This window comes from Triturus cristatus, chromosome 4_1 (genome assembly GCF_964204655.1).
Source record: "Triturus cristatus chromosome 4_1, aTriCri1.1, whole genome shotgun sequence".
In the NCBI taxonomy this organism is placed as follows: Eukaryota; Metazoa; Chordata; class Amphibia; order Caudata; family Salamandridae; genus Triturus; species Triturus cristatus.
In genome coordinates, this window is record NC_140585.1 from 757,714,605 (window position 1) to 757,737,958 (window position 23,354).

General features: G+C 45.0%; 1 protein-coding gene across 1 annotated transcript; it reads right to left on the reverse strand.

Moving 5' to 3' along the window:
• Nucleotides 1-15,771: 15,771 nt before the first annotated feature.
• Nucleotides 15,772-22,615, reverse strand: LOC146855492 (interleukin-17A-like). Its single transcript, XM_085650613.1, has 3 exons — nucleotides 22,459-22,615; nucleotides 21,364-21,611; nucleotides 15,772-16,046 (listed from the first exon to the last, which is right to left on the reverse strand). Exons 1-3 carry the CDS (start codon nucleotides 22,489-22,491, stop codon nucleotides 15,806-15,808), a joined length of 522 nt encoding a protein of 173 aa, XP_085506739.1. The 5' UTR covers nucleotides 22,492-22,615; the 3' UTR covers nucleotides 15,772-15,805.
• Between the last annotated feature and the right edge of the window lie 739 nt (nucleotides 22,616-23,354).

Below are 23,354 nucleotides of genomic sequence, written 5' to 3' on the forward strand. Positions count from 1 at the left end.
TCAGCACAAGAGGCCATTAGTGGACTGTTATACCTCAGCAATAGCTCATGAGGGTAAATTTAGCAGGATCCAAAAACATAGTTCACCTTCACAAATATTGAATTTGCCAAATTGGCCACATTTTGCGACCAAAGTTAAACCCATCACCTGTCTCTAGTCACAACCGTGCACACGATTCAAAGGAAGGCTGCTACCTATTTGTTTGCTGGTTCATTAATAACCTCCAATATGCTCTCGCATTTTATATTGTTAACATAGAAAGCTCTCTTCCCTCAGTTAGTTTCAGGCAGTATACAGAGCAAGGGATGCAAAATAAAGTTATCTTTCATGCGTGCTCAATTTGAAGAGCATTATCAGTGGCAGCAAAGCACTTTGCCTAAACAAATCAAAACTTTGGAAATAAATTCCACCAGGAAGGTGGTAGACGAATGTGGCATTCTGATCATGGCAATAATTGCATCATAAAAGAACACTATATATGGCAATGCAGGCGGTGGATGCCCTTGCCTGAAGTGCACTGAGACTGGCACGATGTGAGATGTGACATACACATGTAGTCTTCAGCCTTATCTGTTAAGAGGTTTCTGATTTGCATCACTGAGGCTATAAGTGTATATTTAAGAACTAAAAATGTTCTTTTGTGAAGCTGAGCACAGTGACTGTGTGGAAGTATGTGCATCCTGATGCATGACACTTTGTGCACATAACCACCACAAGTTCAGAGAACCCTTCTCCTTCCATCATATAACTTCCAATTTGAAAATGGGTCAATGTATTTTTCATAGGCACTGTGTGTTGTCAGTGAAAGAGAGAAAAGATTGGTTTGAAGCTTAAAATGTGGCAGGTGGACAACTGAAGGCCAGTAACTGGTGTGTGAGTATGATCCCACTCTTCTAGGGGGAGAGATATGACAGCACCGGTATACCCGGTACCAGCTAACAGAGCCCTGGCATTACAAAAGGGATGCTGCCAGCCACAGACACGAGTCTGCCCTCCTGCTGCTGGACAAAACTCTGGCAGGGGAGGCCTGGACAATATGTTTCCTGTCACAGGGAGGTGTCCCCACCTCCCAGACAGGCTTTAGTGTATTGGGGCTGGGTAGGCGCACTCCAAGAGTGCTTTGAAGTTCAGCACTGGGGGCACATTTGGTGTCCCTGTGCATAGTCCAGCTCAAACCGGTTTCAGGGCCTACCAGCCTCTTCTCTGGTGTGAAACTGGACAAAGGAAATGGGTGTAGCCACCCCTTCCTTGGGTATAAGATAAGTATCCCTGGCTTAAGGATTTTAGATTACACCTGGACGAAACTCCGATACTGAATCCTGGAACTTCGACGATCTACATTGAACTAGATGACTGAAGAATCTCCCTTGGAGTAAAGGAGTTACTCTCCTGCAAGGCCGGCACCAAAGACGCATCTGACCAGTTTGCATCTCCGAAGCTCCTGAGGACTCCGAAGAAATTTGCAACACAGGAGGTGGGTTTCCGTGGTCTTAGAGGTTGATCAGTGCCCACAGCAAGTCTGAGGCCCGTATCCCTCGTGGCGACCGTGCAACCCGAACCATTGGACACCGCGTCACTTTGCAGAAGCATCAGCTTTCCAATGACTCCTGCAGCTGAGCTTTGGGTTGCTTGTAGCCCTGACCCAGAGCATCATTTGCACCAAAGATTGCTGTGTTCCGTGAGCTGGCCCTTTGTGCTTTCTCTCGAGGTCCCTTCACGATCCCTGGTCCATCGACTGGTGGGTCTCTGTGAAGGCAACTTTGAATTTAATGGGGCCTCCCTGGTTGCTCCAGACGTGCTCTGACTCTCCATTGCTTGGCGAGCCCCCAGGACCTTGATGGTACGCACCGAAGCATCTTTTCTCTTCCTGTGTGGGTTGCTGTTGCCAAGGCTTGTTGTGTTCAATCCGAGCACCGACACTGCAGCACTCGACATTCTTTGTGGGACAGCTCGAATCCAGCTCCTGGTTGTCGTCAATGCCTCCTGGTACTCGTGGCTGCAGAGTCAAGCTTCACTGCTTCGCACCTGAAACACCCGACATCGGTGGGCATTCGTCTATCGTGCCCCTGGTCACTAGCAAGTGACCCAGACTCTGTCCCCTCTGCTTTCAGGTTCTTCTGATCTTCAATCCAGGCTTGGATCATACACTTTTCTTCTTCCCGGCAGCCACACTTTGCAGCAGATCACCATTGAAATCAACAACGATTCCCGACACCATTTGACACCTATGCACTCGGCTTCCCTGGGTGAGGTAACTCGAGTACTACGGATCTCCCATGGGTGCTGGCCCTAGAACCCCCTAAGTCTAAAGGGGTTTGCTCAAAGTCCTCTCCTAAGTGTCCTTAACTTCTAAAATTCCAACCGCGACTTTCCTATAGAATAGTATGGGGCTTGCGACTGTGTTCTCACACTGCACGTGTCCCCTGTGGGTCTCCTATGTCACTACCGTGGGTGGTTCCTTGGGGTCCCAGCGATTCTACGTGCTCTAGGCACTGTGTCTAGTCAAGTTGTGGTTCTTATACCACTTTCTTAATATATGGTTTGGTCCGCCCCTAGGGCCCATTGTATATTGTGCTATTTATTGTCGTTTTAGAACTGTATTATTGTGTGCCTTGCTCTCTAACTTCATAAAGAGGTTAGTAGAGAGTGTTTAGAAATAAATACATATATTTTATATGTATACCTTGTGTGGTTCTCCTTTCATTTAGTTATTCAAGATGTTATAATCTGGAAAACCAAGCTGCTTTACACTCCTTCAAGACTTAAACCTAATCATCAATAAGGGTTGTTTGGACTGGTGCAAGGTGCCCACTATAACTAGTGGACAGCATATGCCAGGCCAACTTCTCACAACAATGATCTTGAGTGGATGATGTGACAAAAAGGAGTGTGAGCAGGATCTCAAGGGTTATCAGCAGGCCAAAGAGGATTTATCTGTGGTGCATTGTCTGCTAATGAGAGGCAGCAAATAATTCCCTCAAGGGACCTGAGAGACAAACTGATGCATAACGCTAATGCGAGTCACATGGGGATTGCTAAGACTAAAGAGAGGATAAGGGAGTCATACTGGTGGCCAGCGATGGACATGCAGGTGGAGATAGTAGTTTGTGAGTGTATTGAATGCAGGTGCAGTTATAAGATTTAGAAATGTAGGATACAGCCAATGGTGGTGAGGGAGCAAGCTGTCGGTCCATGGTCTGACATTGTGATTGATTTCTTGGGTCCTGTGAAACTTAAGTCCCAAGATAGGTATGTGATCCTGTGCAAGGATATGGGTTCCCACTGGCCTCACATTAAAGTAGTTAATTTGGTAGAGTCTAAGGTAGTTGTCGAGTTTTTGGAAGAATGTTTTGAAAGAGAAGGAATCCCTCACTTTTGTCAGATAATGGGATCCAATTCACCTCAAGAGTGATGGAAGAAATTTTAAGTGCCAGAGGTATTCAACATAAAGTAACAGTGTTGTAGAAATGTTTGTGAAGGTATCAAAAGAGACATTACAATGAGCCATTGCCTCTGGAGAGAATTGGGAACTAGCCATGAGGGAGAAAGTATGTGAGTATAGATTCATGTCTCAGACATCCACTGGTGAGACTCTGTTTCGTTTGTGTAAAGGGAGGATTGCCAACACAGAAGTAACTCCTTTGTGGGTGACAGTGAAGAGAAGTTTGGTGGATGATAAGGTGGGTTGTGCAGAATGGCGAAAGAGAGAGAGGAGGAGAAGATGGAGAGAAGGAAGCTTTGGTATGACAGACGCAAGGCTGTGAAAACCACTGTTGTGATTGTTGGTGATTGGGTAAAGATCAAATCCCTGAGGAGGGATGAATGCACCTCCAAATTCAGTCACCCATTCAGAGTCATTAAGGTCTTTAGAAATGCGGTGAAAAGCGCTTACCACAGGATTTAGAATCTAAGTACGGTGATGAAGTGTTAAACTTGTGCTGTGTCTGGAACTGATCTTGGAGTGCCTGAACATGTAACTGAGGGGATAGTTGCAAGACCCCTTCATATAAAAAAGGTTCCTCTTTGCTTACAGGATTATGTTTGTTGATTTGAACTTAGGGGCTAACGTTATTCTTGCCTTATTGTTCACACATATGTTATAGCTATACTTTGGTTTATTTCTGTATTGTTAGTATTGTGAGTGTAATGGGCCGGAGGTGATGTGGTGTTCTGTATCATTGAAATCCAGGTGATTTCAATACTTAACATAAGAAGAGTTTCATAACATATCTTCCTGAGGCAATTTCCCCTTCCCCTTTCTGATATAACCATTAGCCACAGATTTGTTCTTCTGGACTGATTTTGGGGATTCTCTGTTTTAGTTTGGATACTGCTACATTAGCTACTTCAAAGTGAGCAGAGATGGTAGTCTACAATGCATGTATTCTTTGGTCCCCCTGGGTTAGTTTAATGAAATACAATTCGTGGCCCATTGGCTCGTGTTTCAGCTTTGCAGCTCAACTCCATCCTTACAGTCCTTGCTTGACTTTAAATGTAAAATTTCTAGCATAATTTATGTTATCGCTGCCTTGATGGAGAGGGCCAAACTCATCCCTAGCACCCAAATTCCTGCTACAGCCCACAGCTACCACCTTTATCCCAACCCCATCTATAAACTGGACTCTAATTTAGTTTAGTTTACTTTAATATTTAGTTTATTTTGGTCTAAAAAACATATAAACTTAATAAATCAGTTATGTAAGCTAAATGTTGAAATCTGTTGAAAACTTTACAATTGCTATACATGCAGGTAATTCTTTACCGTTCAAAAAATTCCATTATTTCATTTTCGTTAATTTTATCATATTTGGCAGAACAACACCTCAAGTATTTATAACACCAGATTATTGTTCCTTTGCACTAAAACATGATGTATAGAAGAGCATACTCTGCTAATGTGGTCAGCGATGTTTGTAGTCCTGCTGCCGTGTGGTCCATAGATAGGAGGTGATCCGCATAAAAGATGCTTGGACATTAATCTTCCCAAGATGATGTGCATTTGATAGATGAGCATTCAGTAATGAAAAAAATCACTTACATAGATGTTGAATAAATATGGCTCTAAGACGCAACCTTGTCTTACTCCAGAATGGCAAGATATCTTATGTGTAATCTAAGTGGTTTTTATTGGTTTGATAACCAAGTGTTGATATATATTTCGGCTAATTGATGTACTAGATTGTTAGTGCACCTATTTTAAGCATTTGTATGCATCCTTTGGGTAGATACACAATCAAAAGCCTTGACAAAGTCTATAGAGGCACAATGTAGCTGATTTGCCCTTTGAATGGGGCATGCATTGTTATTGTTGCTAATGACATTGATTTCGCAGTAAACATCAAAATTGCATCATTAGTAATTGTGCTCACAAGGTTAGGCTAACTACAAATGATTGAGTGGTCAGCCCTATCCAAGAAAATGTAAATCCTGGATGCTGGTCAAACCTCTAAAGTTCAATATTCTTAAAACTGGATTCCTTCTCAGGTCTCCACTTTGATGCAAACTTCCCATCCAAGTCTGACTTTACCCTCTCAATATTTTGGTTTGCAACCCACGAATAGTGGATGCTGTATTCACATACAACAAAACCTAAGCTTCTAACGCCATGGCAAAAAGTACTCACCATCAACTCAGGCTGCTGAGAGGACTTGGAGCATACATTCCTGTTGACATCATCAAAACTGCTGCCCAACTTGTAGTTGATGAGAGGATAGACTATGGCAATTCATTGCTCATGGATCTGCCCAAAATCTACCTGACACCACAGAAGGCAGTTCACCATGCCGTTGCTAGGTTGGTCTCGGGTACCGTTGTGACCCTATTTCCCTGTATTACTCATGTTAAATGACTGTAGTCTGAAGCTAGGAGCTTCTTCAAACTAGCATGCTTTGTCCACAAATTCTTCACTCTGGTATCCTCAGCTACTTCAATCAAAAACGGGTTATCTCAGGGTGCCACCAAGTGCTCCAGAGTGCAGACACCCTGCAACTTGAAACCTCCCTCCTTCAAAAGAAAAAGGCACTAAATGATTTCTTATCCAAGTGCACCCAGAGGATCTCAAACTCCATCCCTTCATCCATCGGAATGATTCCCGGCAGCAAATCATTCAAATGAGAACGAAGAACCTATGGTTCCAGCACGATGTTAACTCCTAATGTAGCAAAATTGTTCAATTTCAACTAATATGTAGCCAACATTTTGGAGTCTTCCTTTGTTAACCATATGTTCATAACTTATATACACTCCTTATTCATGTCCATAATCCAAATGAACCCCTATTTTAAATAGATATTTAGGTGAATATATGATTATGGGGATTATTTAGACTTTGTAGGGCAGGGTACTTTAAATAGGCTCCTTACTGCAAAACGAGTTTCCCCCACTTTATTTAGGTTTGGGTGAATTGTCCTGTATCTACCAACTGAGTCTCTGATTTGACCGCAGTGACCTTTGACTGACATTGGGCCGTCGGTCAATCAACATCAGACCATCCACAAGATTAAGGTTCCGACTTTTCTACCTCATCGTGTACTGTTTGGGAAAGCCTATCGGTCTCGAACAGGAAATATAATTAATGACCTCTATGCATTGGGAAAAACCTCCCAGCACCTCAGGGACATTTTTTTTTCAGTATAAAATTCCTGCTGTGGGAGGGTTATTTTTTTGATCAACAAAAAACTTTGCTATGCAGGGACAATGAACATGCTGTCATCATGGCAAAACTGTAGTGCCTTCAAAGGAGCTGCTGTGGTGGTGGCTCCTCTGAAGGCATACACATCTCATACTTAAGTTTTGGTGGGATGTAATCTGCCATGTCAGTAGAGTACATGCATCCACCAATCTAGCGGAATGGAGTAGAGCGCACCACTCCTAAATATGCTCTGAAGTATCCCTCTCACTTGAACCTCCATAAAATGTGTATGTCACGCTCATAGCATCAAGTAACATTCTAGCAGTCATTTCAAAACTTCCACACAATGTACAAGGTTCATCATATGTCTTCTGCAGCGTTGCTCTTTGCTTATCATGTGCAAATTGTACCACTGCCATCTGTGAATCGCTCTGCCACACTTTCCAAGTCTTATTAGCGAATCAGAAAATACAAAAAAATAAATGAAATACGTATGGGCCTACTCCCTAGAGACTCCAGCATGCCATATTAAAATATTGTCTTATCTAGTCAACGTACCCCTTTTCTATGTCTCATGAACATGCTCAAAAGCATTGTTTGCTCAGCATAGTTCACTGCTTACACAGGGGCGGCTCCTCCGTAATGGTGGAAGTCTGCCGCCCCACTCGTCACTCACAGAAAAAGAAAATGATAAAACATCATTTGATTTTTCTGTGACTGCCTTACACATGAGTGTAGCGCGGAGGGCAGGGCGGTGAGGAGTGGTGGGCACTTAGAAGTGTGCATGCATGTCTGGCTGGTTGGCTGTCCTAGGCCGGCCAAACATACATGTGCATTTCTATTTCTGTGTTCACAGCCAGTTTGGAGAAATGGCGCAGACTCCCAGGGACTGCCTGAGGGGCAGAGCAGGCCAGTCAGATGAATCCTGGCTTGGGTAGGGAGCCTGCGTTCCTAGAGACTGCAGGGAAAGCCCCGAGGTGGACATCAGCAGAAGCAGCGGCTGTGGTAGCAGAAGAAAAGGTAATATTTTAAGAATGATTAGTTCCCCCTCTTGCCCCGCCCCACCCCACCCGTCCCCCACCACCCACTTTTCATGTATGGTGGCCGCTACTGCTCGTATTGGTGTACTACAGAAAGGTGACAGGTTAGAGCCAGTCATTCATTTAATAGACTTGTACCTCAGACAGATCAATGGAGAAGGTGCAAAGTTCACAATTTAAAATATATGCAGAGTCTTTTTCGAGCACCCCAACCATGTCTATATCACACAAGCATTAGACTGGAATAATACACATCAATGTAGGTGATCCATGTTACTGTGCCGTATCGTTGGTTTGATGAAAAAGTTGGTACACCCCTTATAACATGAGAAAGGCCGATAATAGACTGCACCATTCAAAGGACATATTCATCAGCAGAAGTCTAGGACTGGGTTCCCCATTATCTAAATTGCTGCCTGTTGCCGAGTAGCACATCGCAGCATCTTCTGTTTTCTCCAGCAGTTCTTAGACATCTTCTATTCACCTCATGCATTGGAAATGTCATGAGTCATGACAGCATTAAGGTCTTGCATTGCTTAGATTCTTCAAAGTTCTGATATATCCTCCCTGAATGCTCGCGTTGCATTGATGTATATGTTCTATATCATACCTTCAGACTCATAGAATTAGTAAATCTTGTCCAACAGGTACTTTAGCTGTTTTTAATGGACAATGTTGTAGAGTTAACAGGCATTCTTTCACCCTGTAATACACCTCAAAGATCCAGTTTACTTATATGCCATTGATCTGTTTTGTTACATGTGAATCCCAGAGAATTAGCAGCATCCACTAATGCACCCCAAAAAAGCACTCACCATCAACTTAGGCTACAGAGAGGTCTTAGAACATACATTCCTGTTGACATTCCCAAAACTGTTAACCAGCCTCTAGTCAATTAGAGGATAAACTATGGCAACACATTGTTCATGGATCTGCCTAAAATCTACCTGACCCTGCAGAAGGCAGTCCTTCATGCATTTGCTAGGTTGGTCTCAGGTACAGGACATTATGTAACCACATCCCCTAGATTGCTCATTGTTAAATGGGTCCAGATTGAAGTTTCTACAGACCATCAGCCTTTGCACATAAATCTCTTCACTACCGTACCTCTAGCTACTTTGAGCAAAAACTGAACACCTCAGGATGCTACCACGTGGTCCGTAGTGTAGACACCCTCCTGCTTGAAACCACATTCTTCAAAAAGAAACAAATCTCTAAATTAATTTTTCTCCAGGTGCATCCTGAGAATCTTGAACTCCGCCCCCCCCCCCGCCCCCCCACCCATCAGGACAACTAGCAGCGGCAAATCATTCAAATGACAAGTGAAGCACTGATTGTTCCTGCATCATGTTAACACCGGCAATGTTTTTCAATTTCAATCTAACATCTAGTCAATATGTTGGAGTCTTTGGAGTAAAATACATCTCACCACAGGGGAGCCATCAGGGGTCAGGTGGCAGCTGTACACTGAAGGGAAAGCCCTTTGGTTGTAGGCAGGAAAATGACAACCTGCTAAAAGTGGTGTTTCCAAAATAGTAATTTAAAATCCAACTTGAGCATTAATTTGGATTTTTAAAATACTATAAAAATGAGTACTTGATATATTTTCCAGCTATTCCCAAACTGAAGTTACCACTTCTTAAGTGTAATAGTGTAAATCTATGGGAGTGCCTGCCTTGCCACAGTGAAAAACGAATTTCGAGGTTTGTCACTGCCAGGACAGGTAAAACAATGAATATACACGTAATGCTTTCAAATACCATGCAACCTGCCCTCTGGGCATTTAAGTCCTATCTTAGGGATGACCCATAAGTATTTAAAAAGGAAAGATTAGGCCTGGCAAAAGGTTTATTTTGCCAGGTCGAAATTGAAGTTTTAAAACTGCACATTCAGGTAGCAGTGGCAGGCCAAGTTAAGACGTGTTTTTCCGTGCTACTTTAGTGGGCGGCACAATGAGTGCTGCAGCCTACAGGTAGCCTTTAATTTACAGGCCTTTTGCACATGTATTACCATATACTAGGGACTTAAGTCAATGGCATGTGCCAATCTGGTATATACCAATTTTTCCATGTTTAACATGGAGAGCACAAGCACTTTTGCCACTTTTTAGCTGTAGTAAGGTGTGCAGAGTCTACAGCCAACAAAACACAGGATTCAGTTAAAGACCAAAAACTCCCAAGCCACACTGCAGGAAGGAGGGCACATTTCCAACACTAATAAAATCCTGCCTCAGACATATCAAAGTTCTCAATTTAAATGTATCTGAAGTCCTTTTTGAGTATCCCAATCATCTCTATATCACATCAGCATTAGTTTGAAATGTAGCTGGTCCACGTTATTCGGCACAAGCATTGGTTTGCCGAAAAAGCTGATTCACTATTTTTATTATAACATGGGCAGGTAATAGATTTCACCAAGCACAGGATGAATTCCAGCTTTGGGACATGAGGAGTACACTCTCACACCAGCCAAGGGTCCCCAGGACCTTTGGGGCACCACTTGGGGGTTAGTACTCCCTCCAGCAGAGACCAGCAGCACGGCCAAGGGCATCAAGTGTAACCAGGAGTAGTCTAGGACTGGGTCTCCATTTGTTAAATTGTGGCCTGTTTCCAGAGCAACAGGGCACACAATCTGTATGTGTATAGCACATCCAAGAGGCTACTGCACAGTGAGGGAGGTGTAGTCTCCTCCACCTCTTTGATTGTGTGCTGTAAGTTGGTCCATTGCTTAAAACATCCTTATGGGGTCTTCAGAAGGCCCCAGACAAACTAAGGCCACGGTGCACAGTCACAAGGGCAGAAAGTGCTGCTGTGGCTGCAGTTGTCTCCACATACAGCCGAACTGACACACCAAGCTTGTTGATGAGTGCCAGAATGCCCTGTGACGGCAGCTGTAGGTTCGTAGGATCCTCCTGTTTCTTTTTTTTTTTTTTTCTTTTTTTATTAAGAAGCTTGGAACAAACAACACTGAATAAGAAGAAGAAAAACCAAGAGCAAACGCTCTTTACAATGCATAGGACATTCGCACACCATTGGCTTCAAATACAGCTACCAAGGATTGTAAGGTCAAATACAGAGAAGGGGAAAAAAAAAAAAAAATCAAAAAGAGAAGGCAAAAAGGAGACTGAGGTATAGGACATACTATAATAAGTAAGTTCATGTTTAGCTGATCCATTTTTTTTTTTATTTTTTTTTTATTCCATTTTTCCCTTTTCCCTTCCTCTCCTTTTTCCCCCCTCTTTCCCTTCCCCCTCTCTTCTTTCCCCTTTCCCCCCTTCTTCCTCCCTTTCCTTCACCCTTCCTTTCCCCTCTCCCTACCCTTTCTCTCTCTCCCTTCCTTTTAACTACTCCTTAATCCATTTTTCCAAAGGGTCCCAGATACGTTGCCCCTTCTCGCGCCTTCTTCTACCCCATCTTGAAAAAATAGCTGATTCTAAATAATATAAAGCCAAAATCCTTGCTCTCCAATTTAAGAAAGTAGGGGCATCAGGACTTATCCACTCCGAAGTTATCGACAGTCTCACCACAGACATAACTATAAACAAGAAAGCAGTCTCATCCCGAGTTCTCTGCTTCTGACAGCCACTCTCACAACCGAATATGACAAATTCTGCCGAAAAAACAACTGAAATATTGAGTTTAGAGTTTAAAAAAACTTCTATGTCATGAAAAAATATATGCAATTTGGGACAGGAAAAAAACATGTGTAAATCATTAGCGGCTGCCAGACCACATCTCGAGCACTGATGACCTCCTGTACCTCCCCATTTAGCAATTTTAGCCGGGGTGTAGTACAGGTCAAACAGTGCCATATAACTTTGAGACCGTAAGCTTCCTGACATAAAAACATTATTTGACAATTCTAAAGCCTGAGAAATATCTAAGTCTGTTTTACCTAATTTTGTTTCCCATTTAGCATTCTGTAAGAGTATATCATCTGGAAAGCTGGAGAGTAGACATTGATACAGCATACCTATTCTGGAGCGTTTTAATATCAATTCCATGAGTGGATTTTTTTTTAAAAAACCAAGATCCTGCCCCTTTGCTTTCTCTACAAAACTACGAATCTGTAAGTACTTAAAGAAGTCGTGTGGATTCAAACTAAATTTCTCCCTCAAAAACTCAAACGAAGCCAATACTCCCTCGGTTCCAAGATCTCCTATAGTCCTTACCCCCTGCGACATCCACCTAAATAAAGTTAAATCTTGAAAAATAGGAGGTAAAAGTCCTGCCGCGGCAAGGGGAGTATAATTATTAATTTTAAGAAAGGTTCGTAGGATCCTCCTGTTTCAATCCCATCTATTCCTCCGCCGAAGGGTGTAAGTTGTAAAACACTCCCCTAGGTTTCCCCACTGTGGTCACTTTAATGAGGAACGCAGATTCAATGCTTATCCCATGATAGCCCAAGAGCGAGGTGGAGGTAAATCTTCTATTCTTATATGCCTTAGGAGCAAACTATGGATATGCATCTTGAAATGCACTGGCAGAGAATCTCTACCAGCATACTCAGGATTATTGAGAGCCCTTCAAGGGCATACTTATAATTCAATAATAGATGCACTAATCTCCAAGGCAAATGAAATGATACAAGCTGAAGATTTAGTTTCATGACCAGCTTTAACTCACAATCTTTCTATACTAAGACCCAATCAAAGAGAATTCCTTGCTGCAAGTCCTCTGTAAATATCTAACACTGAAGTGGCTTTAGATAGCAAAAGATACCTACCATTATCACCTAAAAAATTACATAATATCTATCAGGACTTAACTAATTTGTGAAACATTGTCACACATTAAATCTATGAAATGCGGACAGTCTGACATTCAAGAGCACATTTACATCCATTTGTTTGTCTTAAAAATGCGGATTTATAAATTCACTTCTTAAATTAGTCACTGATTGACAAATCGTTACCTCAGAACTGAGATATACTAAACATATGCAGGAGCTGCAGAGCAAGGTCTACCTCCTACCAAAACAGGTAATAATGATACATTTTATCTACCTAGGTCTGTCCCAACAGGAGACTAAGCAATGCCCTTTAATGTCAAAAAGGATATAATCCTTGCACATTTCTCTGAACTGCAGCTCCCTTTAGAAAGTGGTTTTAGAAAATGACACTGTGGTTCTCAGGAGGGTAAGGGGACATTTTGGCATCTAATATATTCTGTTGATACTCAGAAAAAAGAACTAATCAATATTTTACAGCATAAAAAAACCACATAATTCAGAAACAATAGAAATCCAAAGCAGGTTCCAATCCAAGAACGCAGAGCGTTGCTGAGATACATGCATGTGGCTACAGCCATTAATAAAGTATCATTCTCCTTCATTATAGAATAGAGAGTCACCATTTACGGATGTGTCTGGTTGCAGCTTGCAATCCACTGAAGCAGAGGCTCAAGTGCTGCTCATAGCAATGTTAATATCTGCTTTCGGTGCAGTCAGTCAATAGCATCCTTTCCCTTTAGGATTGTCCTGCAGCCCACAGTTTCATCGTGTGAAGGATTATAAAGCAATAATATTTCATTTCTAGCATTGTATATATTTCCTTCAAATGCCTGAGACTTTCTGATAGCTCAGTGTTTTAAAATGACTCAAAAAATGTCATTAAGCTGCAATTTGAATGTGAATGGGTTTAATTTAAATTTAGATCATGAATGTATCTAATTAAGAATCTGTGGGGCACCTAGGTTGTCAGCTGACACAATAATTTTAGAAACTGTGGTTTTCATCATCAATTCGAACAATCACACTATTAACAGTTCTGATACCTAATATTTTTCCATGAAAGATTTTGAATGAATACATTGCAAATTATGTATTTAAGATGGTGGATAAGTTATTACGCCAGCTTAAAATGACCAGTGGAGAAGATTACATTTAATTTAGCTTTGAAGTTATTTTTCCCTCCCCTAAACAAATCATAATCAAGTCTTCTTTAAGAAAATGTGGCAGTTTTTAATGAAAATGTGGATGCTTTTGTGATCAAGTCTTTGTAGGGAGTCTCTCAATCTAACAATTTTCCAAACTAGAGAGCCTCAACTTGATGAACTCAAAGTAACAAGAAGCAATTTTGAACAAAAAGCAAATTCATGAAATGCTATAAATCAGCAGCGCAAACATTGTGTCCTGGCTTATAAAAAGATAATAAAGTAATCCAAATCTTATATAATTCAACATGAAAATATTTTAAAGTTAAAATGGGAAAGAAGACCAATTACATCCACTCTTGCAAGGGTTGACTATTATGCTCAGGGTTTCTAACTATAGTCATGGAGCCCCCTCCAACATCCCACTCCACCCATTGTCCACCCAATGGTTCTTTTTGTGTCATTTTGGTGTCTCCCTCCTATACCACTGCGTAGGAATCCTTAGCTCCTTGCGGGGAATGCGGGGCTGGGCTGGGCAGAGGAGTAGGGGCACAGGCTGAACTCCTGGTACTGCAGAAGGAGCCTGCGATGCCCAGACAGGAATTCTCGGGGTCTTTCCACCCCCAGCTGATTCCCATCCCTCATATGCACGTATATGGTGAAATTGCCTGGATGCTATGGTTTGCATCTTGTTATGTGCTTACTTTAAAATGTTTGTACTTAAAAATATCAATTATAAATTGTTGGTAAAGTAAAGAATGCAGAGCGGTTTCTTATATAATTGTAACGCCTGCAAGTAAGAGGGTTGGCATCAGTGCTTTAAATGGGCCGGTACTCACCCGTACGGAGTACCGGCACTTTTATATTTTCTCCCCTTGAGTACCGGGACCTTTCCTCGGGGAAAGGAGAGTACCGATACTCATAACGACCCGGTTTTGATGCGGTTGGTGCTGCGCTCCATCCTTGGCAGGTCTTTCTGCACGGCCTACAATGGGTTAAAGCACCTTTCAAACCAAGCTGAAGCCAGGGCTGCGCTGGTTCAAAAGCGCCAGCAGAGCAGCTTGCCTTCAGTAGAACACAGAGCTGTGTGTGCATCTCTGGAGTGAAAGGTCGAGTATCGCTGCAGGGTCCCTTTCAGAGGGGGTCTGAAGGTGACAAAAAAACCTGATTGGCGCGAGCGTGGGCCACATTGTTCAGGGACACAGCTTGTTAGTATGCCCATTGTTTTAATCGCGCGCAAATCTTCGCCAATCAACAATTTAAGTGGGATTTGCATGAAACAAAATCCCGGCCCTCTAGATTACATCAACGCATTCATGCTTTAAAAAAAAAACTGCAGCACTAGTACTGATTCGTCAGTGTGCCATTTATTGGAAAACATAGCCCGCCCCCTTGCCCCGCCCCAAACCCCGCCCCCAATCCACTACTTTTTTTTGTGAGTACCTGCACTTATTTTTTTCCATTTAAAGCACTGACATAACATCCACCCTTGGATTTTGTAAGCATCAACTTTTACAGAACGAGCATACAGGACTGAAGTGCAGCAGAACTTTGAAAGTTATTTCAATCTGATGGCGCCAATCGTAGAAATGTTGTTATTGAATATGTTTTATTCGATCCTTTAATGGATATATAAGAAACTACGTGCAAAATAAGTAGTTTATAAAACTTTTATTCAACAAATGATGTTAAAAACTGGGTGCACTGTCTTGTATAGAGACTTAGTAGGACACACATTAATTCTTCAAAAATGTAAATAGATCATAAATACATGGATAGAAAAATAAATACATAAATATATCCAGCTCATAGTCCAAAAAATAGGAAGTTAACTTAACCACTAGAATTTAAATGGATACATTAGTGGACTTTCAGATTCAAAATCTGTCATAATCTGTCAAATAGTTTCCTAGAAATGTTCACTACGTCTATATAAAAAAGTATAAAACCCATTGTTGGACCATTCTTCTTAAGCAATTATAATTGCCAGTTAAATGGTGTCCCTTTAATATGACCTGAAAAGCTTCAGACATTTATATAAAGCTTTGATGAGGGCTGCGTTGCGTCACTGTCCTAGCAAGACTCAATGGAATGGATATGCCAAGAACTCACTGATAAGACTTGCCATTACCGAACCTTTCTGTTTCGGGTTTTTATGACTGTGGCGTTGATGTTAATCACATTTTGTTGCGAGTCAGTGAAAAACGAGGACAGGTGTTGAGCAGATCTGAGGCCAGGCCACAGTATGAGCCCACAGGGCCTCAGTATGAGGCATAGCTGATGGCAGCCCGGACACAGGTGCACCCAAAAGTGACCCATTGCTTCTCCAGCTTGTAACTCTGGCCGCAGCCCTTCGGCTCCCGGCGCAGCACAAGGATTTGGTGCCTGATGGGAACGGAGTTCAAACGAGTGTCCCTCCGCCCCTCATAGTCCAGGCACATGGAGTGAAGGCATTTGGCTTCCACGATGACCCCAGGCTTTCTGTTCACATCCGTATCCACACTGCAAAGAAAACAGAACAATGCAAAGTTTAAAGTGTTGGCGCATTACGAGACTTTCCTATTACATGCAAGAATACGGCTGTATATTACAGGTGAGGAGAAATATCAATCGTCCTGATTATCGTTTTTTGGTGCAATAAGACTTAAGGAAGGTGCTTTTGGCGATCCGTGTTTCCCTATTTCCTTTATTCTATTCAAACCTTCCTCCTTTGTACCTGCTTTTTCTTTAGTCAATTTCCTACTCCTTGCCTCCCTCTCCTTGCTTCCCCTCTTTGCTTTACTCTACTGTATTCATCGCTCTTTTACATCTCTTACCTTGCCTCCCTCTGTATTCCCTTCCCTATTTATATACCATTTTCATTCCTTCCTTCCCACCTTTCTTCATCTATGTTTTTCATTCCTGCTTCCTTTATTTCCCATTTGCCTTTCTGTCTTCCCTTTTTTTTTATATATAGCTCAAATGAATGGTATTTTGTACCCACCATATCTGGCCCTGTTTTTCACGGTTTCATCTCTATAGAAGTAGGCAATTTAATCAGAAATCTCATGTGATAGGTTAAGGGCTTTATAATAAACTTGGCTTACTATTCTAGTCCAAATTCAGCCGCCTGAAAGAATGAAAGCAATGGCCCCCAAGGTAGGGGTTATCAGTCTGTGCAAGCTAAGCTGGCAGATGTGCAAGGCATGACCACGCACTGCCAGCTGTGGGCCACCACAATGTCTCTGCAATTAGAAAATGTTGTACGCCATGGAGTGGAGTGACGAAATGCTATCACTTTACTGGTCTGAAGATAACAGACCACCTAAGAGATAGAAATGTTAGAAATAATAATATAATCATATTTGCTAGACACCACAGCCCACCCCCATTCAGCTATATGGTTCTTAGTAAAAGATACTGCGAATGCCCAACCTATATAACCTAAATGGTCATTTATGAATTGTTGTGCACCGTGTGATTTTATAGGGAAAAAGTAAACATCGACTCGTTACTTTACGATCTCTAGCGAAAGAGCTTTCCACGACTTCTAGCAAGGGAGTTCAGTGAGGAACGTGTGTGGGCACCTCTGTGTGTTTGTTCATTACAAGAATTACTGGGAGCAGTACAGAGGCAGAGTCTTGAGACCAGCTACTGATATGCCATAGAGGGTCAGTCAGTGAGGTATGCTTTGTGCTTCATTGTTGAAACCACACTTCCTTTATGCTCAAGTCTAATGCCACTTTCTGCTGCACATATATGTATCTGACATGATTTCGATTTCTAGATTTTCACAAGCACCAGAATCAAACTAGGGGGCGGCTTCCCCAACTTCTGTATTCAGTTTCCTTATCACCTCCAGTTGGTACAAAATAAGAGCCTCTGTGGAGAAGACAAGGATCCTGGCCATGGGATCCTCTGTGCATGGAAAAATATCAACATTAATGCGGAGAGCTGAATGTGAATTGTAGACCCAGAAATGCCTTTCCTGTAACTTCATGGAATCCCTGGGATCTCGACCTCTTCTAAATACTGATCTTCTGACTGTGCATTAGTCTTGTCTCTTCCTCCTCTCTTCCCATCCAGCCGACACACTGCTGCACGCCTCACACTGCTGCACGCCTCACACTGCTGCACGCCACACACTGCTGCACGCCACACACTGCTGCACACCACACACTTCTGCACGCCACACACTGCTGCATGCCGCTGCATGCCACACACTGCTGCACGCCACACACTGCTGCACGCTGCACACTGCTGCACGCCGCACACTGCTACACGAAACACTGCTGCACGCCACACACTGCTGCACGCCTCACACTGCTGCACGCCTCATACTGTTGCACGCCGCACACTGCTGCACGCCTCACACTGCTGCACGCCGCACACTGCTGCACGCTGCTCACAGCTACACGCCACACACTGCTGCACGCCTCACACTGCTGCACGCCTCATACTGCTGCACGCCTAACACTGCTGCATGCCGCACACTGCGGCACGCCGCACACTGCTACACGCCACACACTGCTGCACGCCGCTCACTGCTGCACGCCGCACACTGCTGCACGCCGCACACTGCTGCACGCCGCACACTGCTGCACGCCTCACACTGCTGCACGCCGCACACTGCTACACGCCACACACTGCTGCACGCCACACACTGCTGCACGCCACACACTGCTGCACGCCACACACTGCTGCATGCCGCTGCACGCCACACACTGCTGCACGCCACACACTGCTGCACGCCCCACACTGCTGCACGCCGCACACTGCTACACGAAACACTGCTGCACGCCACACACTGCTGCACGCCACACACTGCTGCATGCCACACACTGCTGCACGCCGCACAATGCTACACGAAAAACTGCTGCACGCCACACACTGCTGCACGCCGCACACTGCTGCACGCTGCTGCATTACTCACTGCTGCATGCTGCACAACACTGCTGCACGCAGCACACTGCTGCACGCCGCACACTGCTGCACGCCGCTGCACGCCACACACTGCTGCACGCCGCACACTGCTGCACGCTGCTGCATTACTCACTGCTGCATGCTGCACAACACTGCTACACAAAACACTGCTGCACGCCACACACTGCTGCACGCCACACACTGCTGCACGCCACACACTGCTGCATGCCACACACTGCTGCATGCAGCACACTGCTGCACGCCACACACTGCTGCACGCAGCACACTGCTGCATGCCGCACACTGCTGCATGCCGCACACTGCCGCACGCCGCACACTGCTACACAAAACACTGCTGCACGCCACACACTGCTACACGCCACACACTGCTGCACGCCACACACTGCTGCACGCCACACACTGCTGCATGCCGCTGCACGCCACACACTGCTGCATGCCACACACTGCTGCACGCCGCACACTGCTGCACGCCGCACACTGCTACACGAAACACTGCTGCACGCCACACACTGCTGCACGCCACACACTGCTGCATGCCACACACTGCTGCACGCCGCACAATGCTACACGAAAAACTGCTGCACGCCACACACTGCTGCATGCCGCACACTGCTGCACACTGCTGCATTACTCACTGCTGCATGCTGCACAACACTGCTGCATGCAGCACACTGCTGCACGCCGCACACTGCTGCACACCGCACACTGCTGCACGCCGCTGCACGCCACACAGTGCTGCATGCCTCATACTGCTACACGAAACAATGCTGCACGCCATACACTGCTGCACGCCACACACTGCTGCACGCCACACACTGCTGCATGCCGCTGCACGCCACACACTGCTGCACGCCACACACTGCTGCACGCCGCACACTGCTGCACGCCGCACACTGCTACACGAAACACTGCTGCACGCCACACACTGCTGCACGCCACACACTGCTGCACTCCACACACTGCTGCACGCCACACACTGCTGCACGCCACACACCGCTGCATGCCGCTGCACGCCACACACTGCTGCACGCCACACACTGCTGCACGCCGCACACTGCTGCACGCCGCACACTGCTACACGAAACACTGCTGCACGCCACACACTGCTGCACGCCACACACTGCTGCACTCCACACACTGCTGCACGCCACACACTGCTGCACGCCACACACTGCTGCACGCCACACACTGCTGCATGCCGCTGCACGCCACACACTGCTGCACGCCACACACTGCTGCACGCCGCACACTGCTGCACGCCGCACACTGCTACACGAAACACTGCTGCATGCCACACACTGCTGCACGCCACACACTGCTGCACGCCACACACTGCTGCACGCCACACACTGCTGCACGCAGCACACTGCTGCATGCCACACACTGCTGCACGCAGCACACTGCTGCATGCCGCACACTGCTGCATGCCGCACACTGCTGCACGCCGCACACTGCTACACGAAACACTGCTGCACGCCACACACTGCTGCACGCCACACACTGCTGCACTCCACACACTGCTGCACGCCACACACTGCTGCACGCCGCACAATGCTACACGAAACACTGCTGCACGCCACACACTGCTGCATGGCACACACTGCTGCACGCCGCACACTGCTGCACGCCACACACTGCTGCACACTGCTGCATTATTCACTGCTGCATGCTGCATGACACTGCTGCACGCAGCACACTGCTGCACGCCACACACTGCTGCACGCCGCACACTGCTGCACGCCACACACTGCTGCACGCCGCTGCATGCCATACAGTGCTGCATGCCTCATACTGCTACACAAAACACTGCTGCATGCCACACACTGCTGCATGCAGCACACTGCTGCACGCCACACACTGCTGCACGCTGCACACTGCTGCACACTGCTGCACACCTCACACTGCTGCACGCCACACACTGCTGCACGCCGCACACTGCTGCATGCCGCACACTGCTGCACGCCGCACACTGCTGCACGCCGCACACTGCTGCACGCCGCACACTGCTGCACTCCACACACTGCTTTTATGCGAGTTTATGCTACTGACATTGTAAATGACAATGGCTTTTTTTGTTTTAAAACCAAAACATAAATAAAAGGCATTTTAATTTTACAATGCCAATAGCTCAAACTCTTATAAATGCGAGACCTATTGCATTGCAAATGCTTGTTTTAGTAGATTCTTAAAACTAGCAGTGAGGATGTGGCTCTAATATGTAAATGACCACGGAGCATCATTTACTGGAAGACATTGATGTGACCTAAAAACAACATGTTAATTGGAGGATTAATGTGACGGGTATGGGGAGGCATTCATTGTTTCACTCCTACTCCTCACCACAGCAGGGGCTTCACGAAAGTGGCTTATCTAGCCCTTGGTGGCACTGCCCAAGCGGCCTTTGCGTGCCTATTACCAAATATTTACAATGACAACTAATGGATTCTTAAGTTGAAACATTTCTCAAAGGAAGTACACATTGGCCATGTTTAGATAAGGGTAAACATAATTGCCATGATTCCGGAACACTGCATGCCATTACAACACGGTTGTTACAATGACTGCGTTCTTACAACGCATGCCATTACTCTGCAAGTCGGAACAACGACTTGCTCTAGGGGTCAGAAGGTGTTGGGTTTAAAATCCAACACCTTCCCTGCTGTTGCACAGACTGGAGTTGGAATATTAAATTATACTATTCCAACATCCAGCGCCCCCCCAAGAGCAAGTCGTTTTTCCGACTTGTGTCGTAATGGCATGCGTTGTTAGAACGCGGTCGTTGTAATGAACACGTTGTAATGGCATGCGTTAAAAAAGCATGCGAGGTAACGTGGCATATTCTTAGATGAGATGTATCAAATCAGATCCTGTAGTGTCAAGAGCTGTGAATCCGTACCTGTACGCCCAAGGTGAGAGTGATCGGCTACTGATGTCTGCCATCATCCTGTCTTCAGCACCAGCGTCAATGGCCCGGAGGTCAATTTTGGCACTGTGAGGGAACCTGGCACTCCCTCTACCAGGGCACCTGTCTCTGGTCTTCGCTGCCAGGTCTCTTTCTGGATCATTTTCATGAGACAGCTCTTGGCCAGGATATTCGGTCGGAAGTAAAATTGCTGGGGAACAAAGGGCCAGTAGTGTGATGGCCTGTAAGGGGAAATGAAGGAATACAAATGTTATAGTAATAAAGTGGCAACCTTTGGTCAAGTACAATTTGGCGGAAATAATTGTACTATTATTATACAAATATCATTATTTTGGGAAAGAATGATACGACGTTTGAATTGTCAGAAAAATGCTTTTATGCTGTGACACGCTGCCACTGAATGCTGTGTGATGCAAAGCTATACTATGCAAAAAGTATTTCATGAAACATACCTTTCAATGTCCCTTCAGCGCTCTTGGACACCATGCAGCAATATCTGCCTACTGACAAGGATATCTATCCAGTCTGCAGCATCCCACCCTATTAGTAGAAGCCGGTTCTAAGAAACCTGTATCTAGTCTCTTAAAGTGGAAACGTCTTCTGTCAAGAGTAGTTGTGTGAGGACTTCAGAGTGTCCTACTCGTTCCCTGTGTGATGGACATACACTTCTTTAAATGACGCAAAGTGAAAAAACAACACAACACTCCCCAACTATCTCCCTTTTTCCTAAAACAGATAAGATCCAGAGTTGTTGCTAGTTTTGTATTTAGATTTTTAGAACTTGTCTCCAGTCGCATAGAAAGAGTTGCTTTGAAAATACCTCAATGCTTTTCTATTGGGCCATATCCCTTACAGACACTGCTGTAGCCTGACCTCACGCCCCACCACCGCAGACATGGAATAGCAGCATGGCTCCGAGGTTCTGCTAGAAAGGTTTCACCCAAGATCACACACTTATTAAGTGGCCAAACCAGCAGCTGATGAAAGAATGTGCAAACCTTCGGCATACATATATGCTGAAAGCAGATCATCGTTTTGCTATTTCATAGAAGGCAAAGGGTTTCTTACCACAATGGAGCATGCTGAGGTCCTGAAAATCATTCTGGTCTTCTGGGTTTCTATGGCTCGTCGCTTCCTCGGTCTGGAGCTTTGAGTCTCTGCCTTGGGAACACTCGTTCACCCCATTTATAGGACTTTTCCGGGCGCCCGGGCTTTCCATGGTGAAGTGCCTCTTGGTTCACCCGCTTCCAGCTGACTTCCCCCTGTGTGACTCGTTCTGGCCCTGGGTCTTCCCTTCATTCAGGAAAGTTTCTTTCTACCAGTTGAGAGACAGGGAACATGGGTAAGTGAGGAAAGCGTAGCTCCGACTCCCCGTTCGCCGGGATGACCGGGCGACAGCGCACAAAAAAGGGACTTTGAATGTTCTGTCCTCGTACAGTATAATTTATGATTTTGCTCTGCCAATCACTGCAAGTCCGCCGGTGGTTTCTCTTCCGTATCGGAGTATTTACCTTTGCAGCACGCGCGCACCGGTGGCAACTTGGCATTTCCGTGGCTGCTTCCTCATCCCCCCTCAATGATGTCATCACATCCCTCTGTCTAACAGGCTCACAGAAGCAGCTCTCCACAGCTCCGGCCTGCGTCACTTTGGGTTTATACTCGCAACTAAAACATGTCCTGGACAATTGCTTTCATTTCCAGCTCCGCCTCCTGTAAAGCCTTCTACTATTAACAGTGGATTGCATTTACCTATGCGCAATCCGCATGAGTAAATCCGGCTGTGAAGCTATGATTAGCTGCCTATTTTTGGGGGAATAATAGTTATTCTTTGCATAGTATTATAGTAACTGACAGTTTAGTAGCTGAAAGCAGGAAAAGGTATTTAAACTATTATATCTGTGGGGCAGGAAGGAGAATCTGGCCTCGCTGAGTGAGTAGTGGGAATACTCAAATGAAGGAATGCA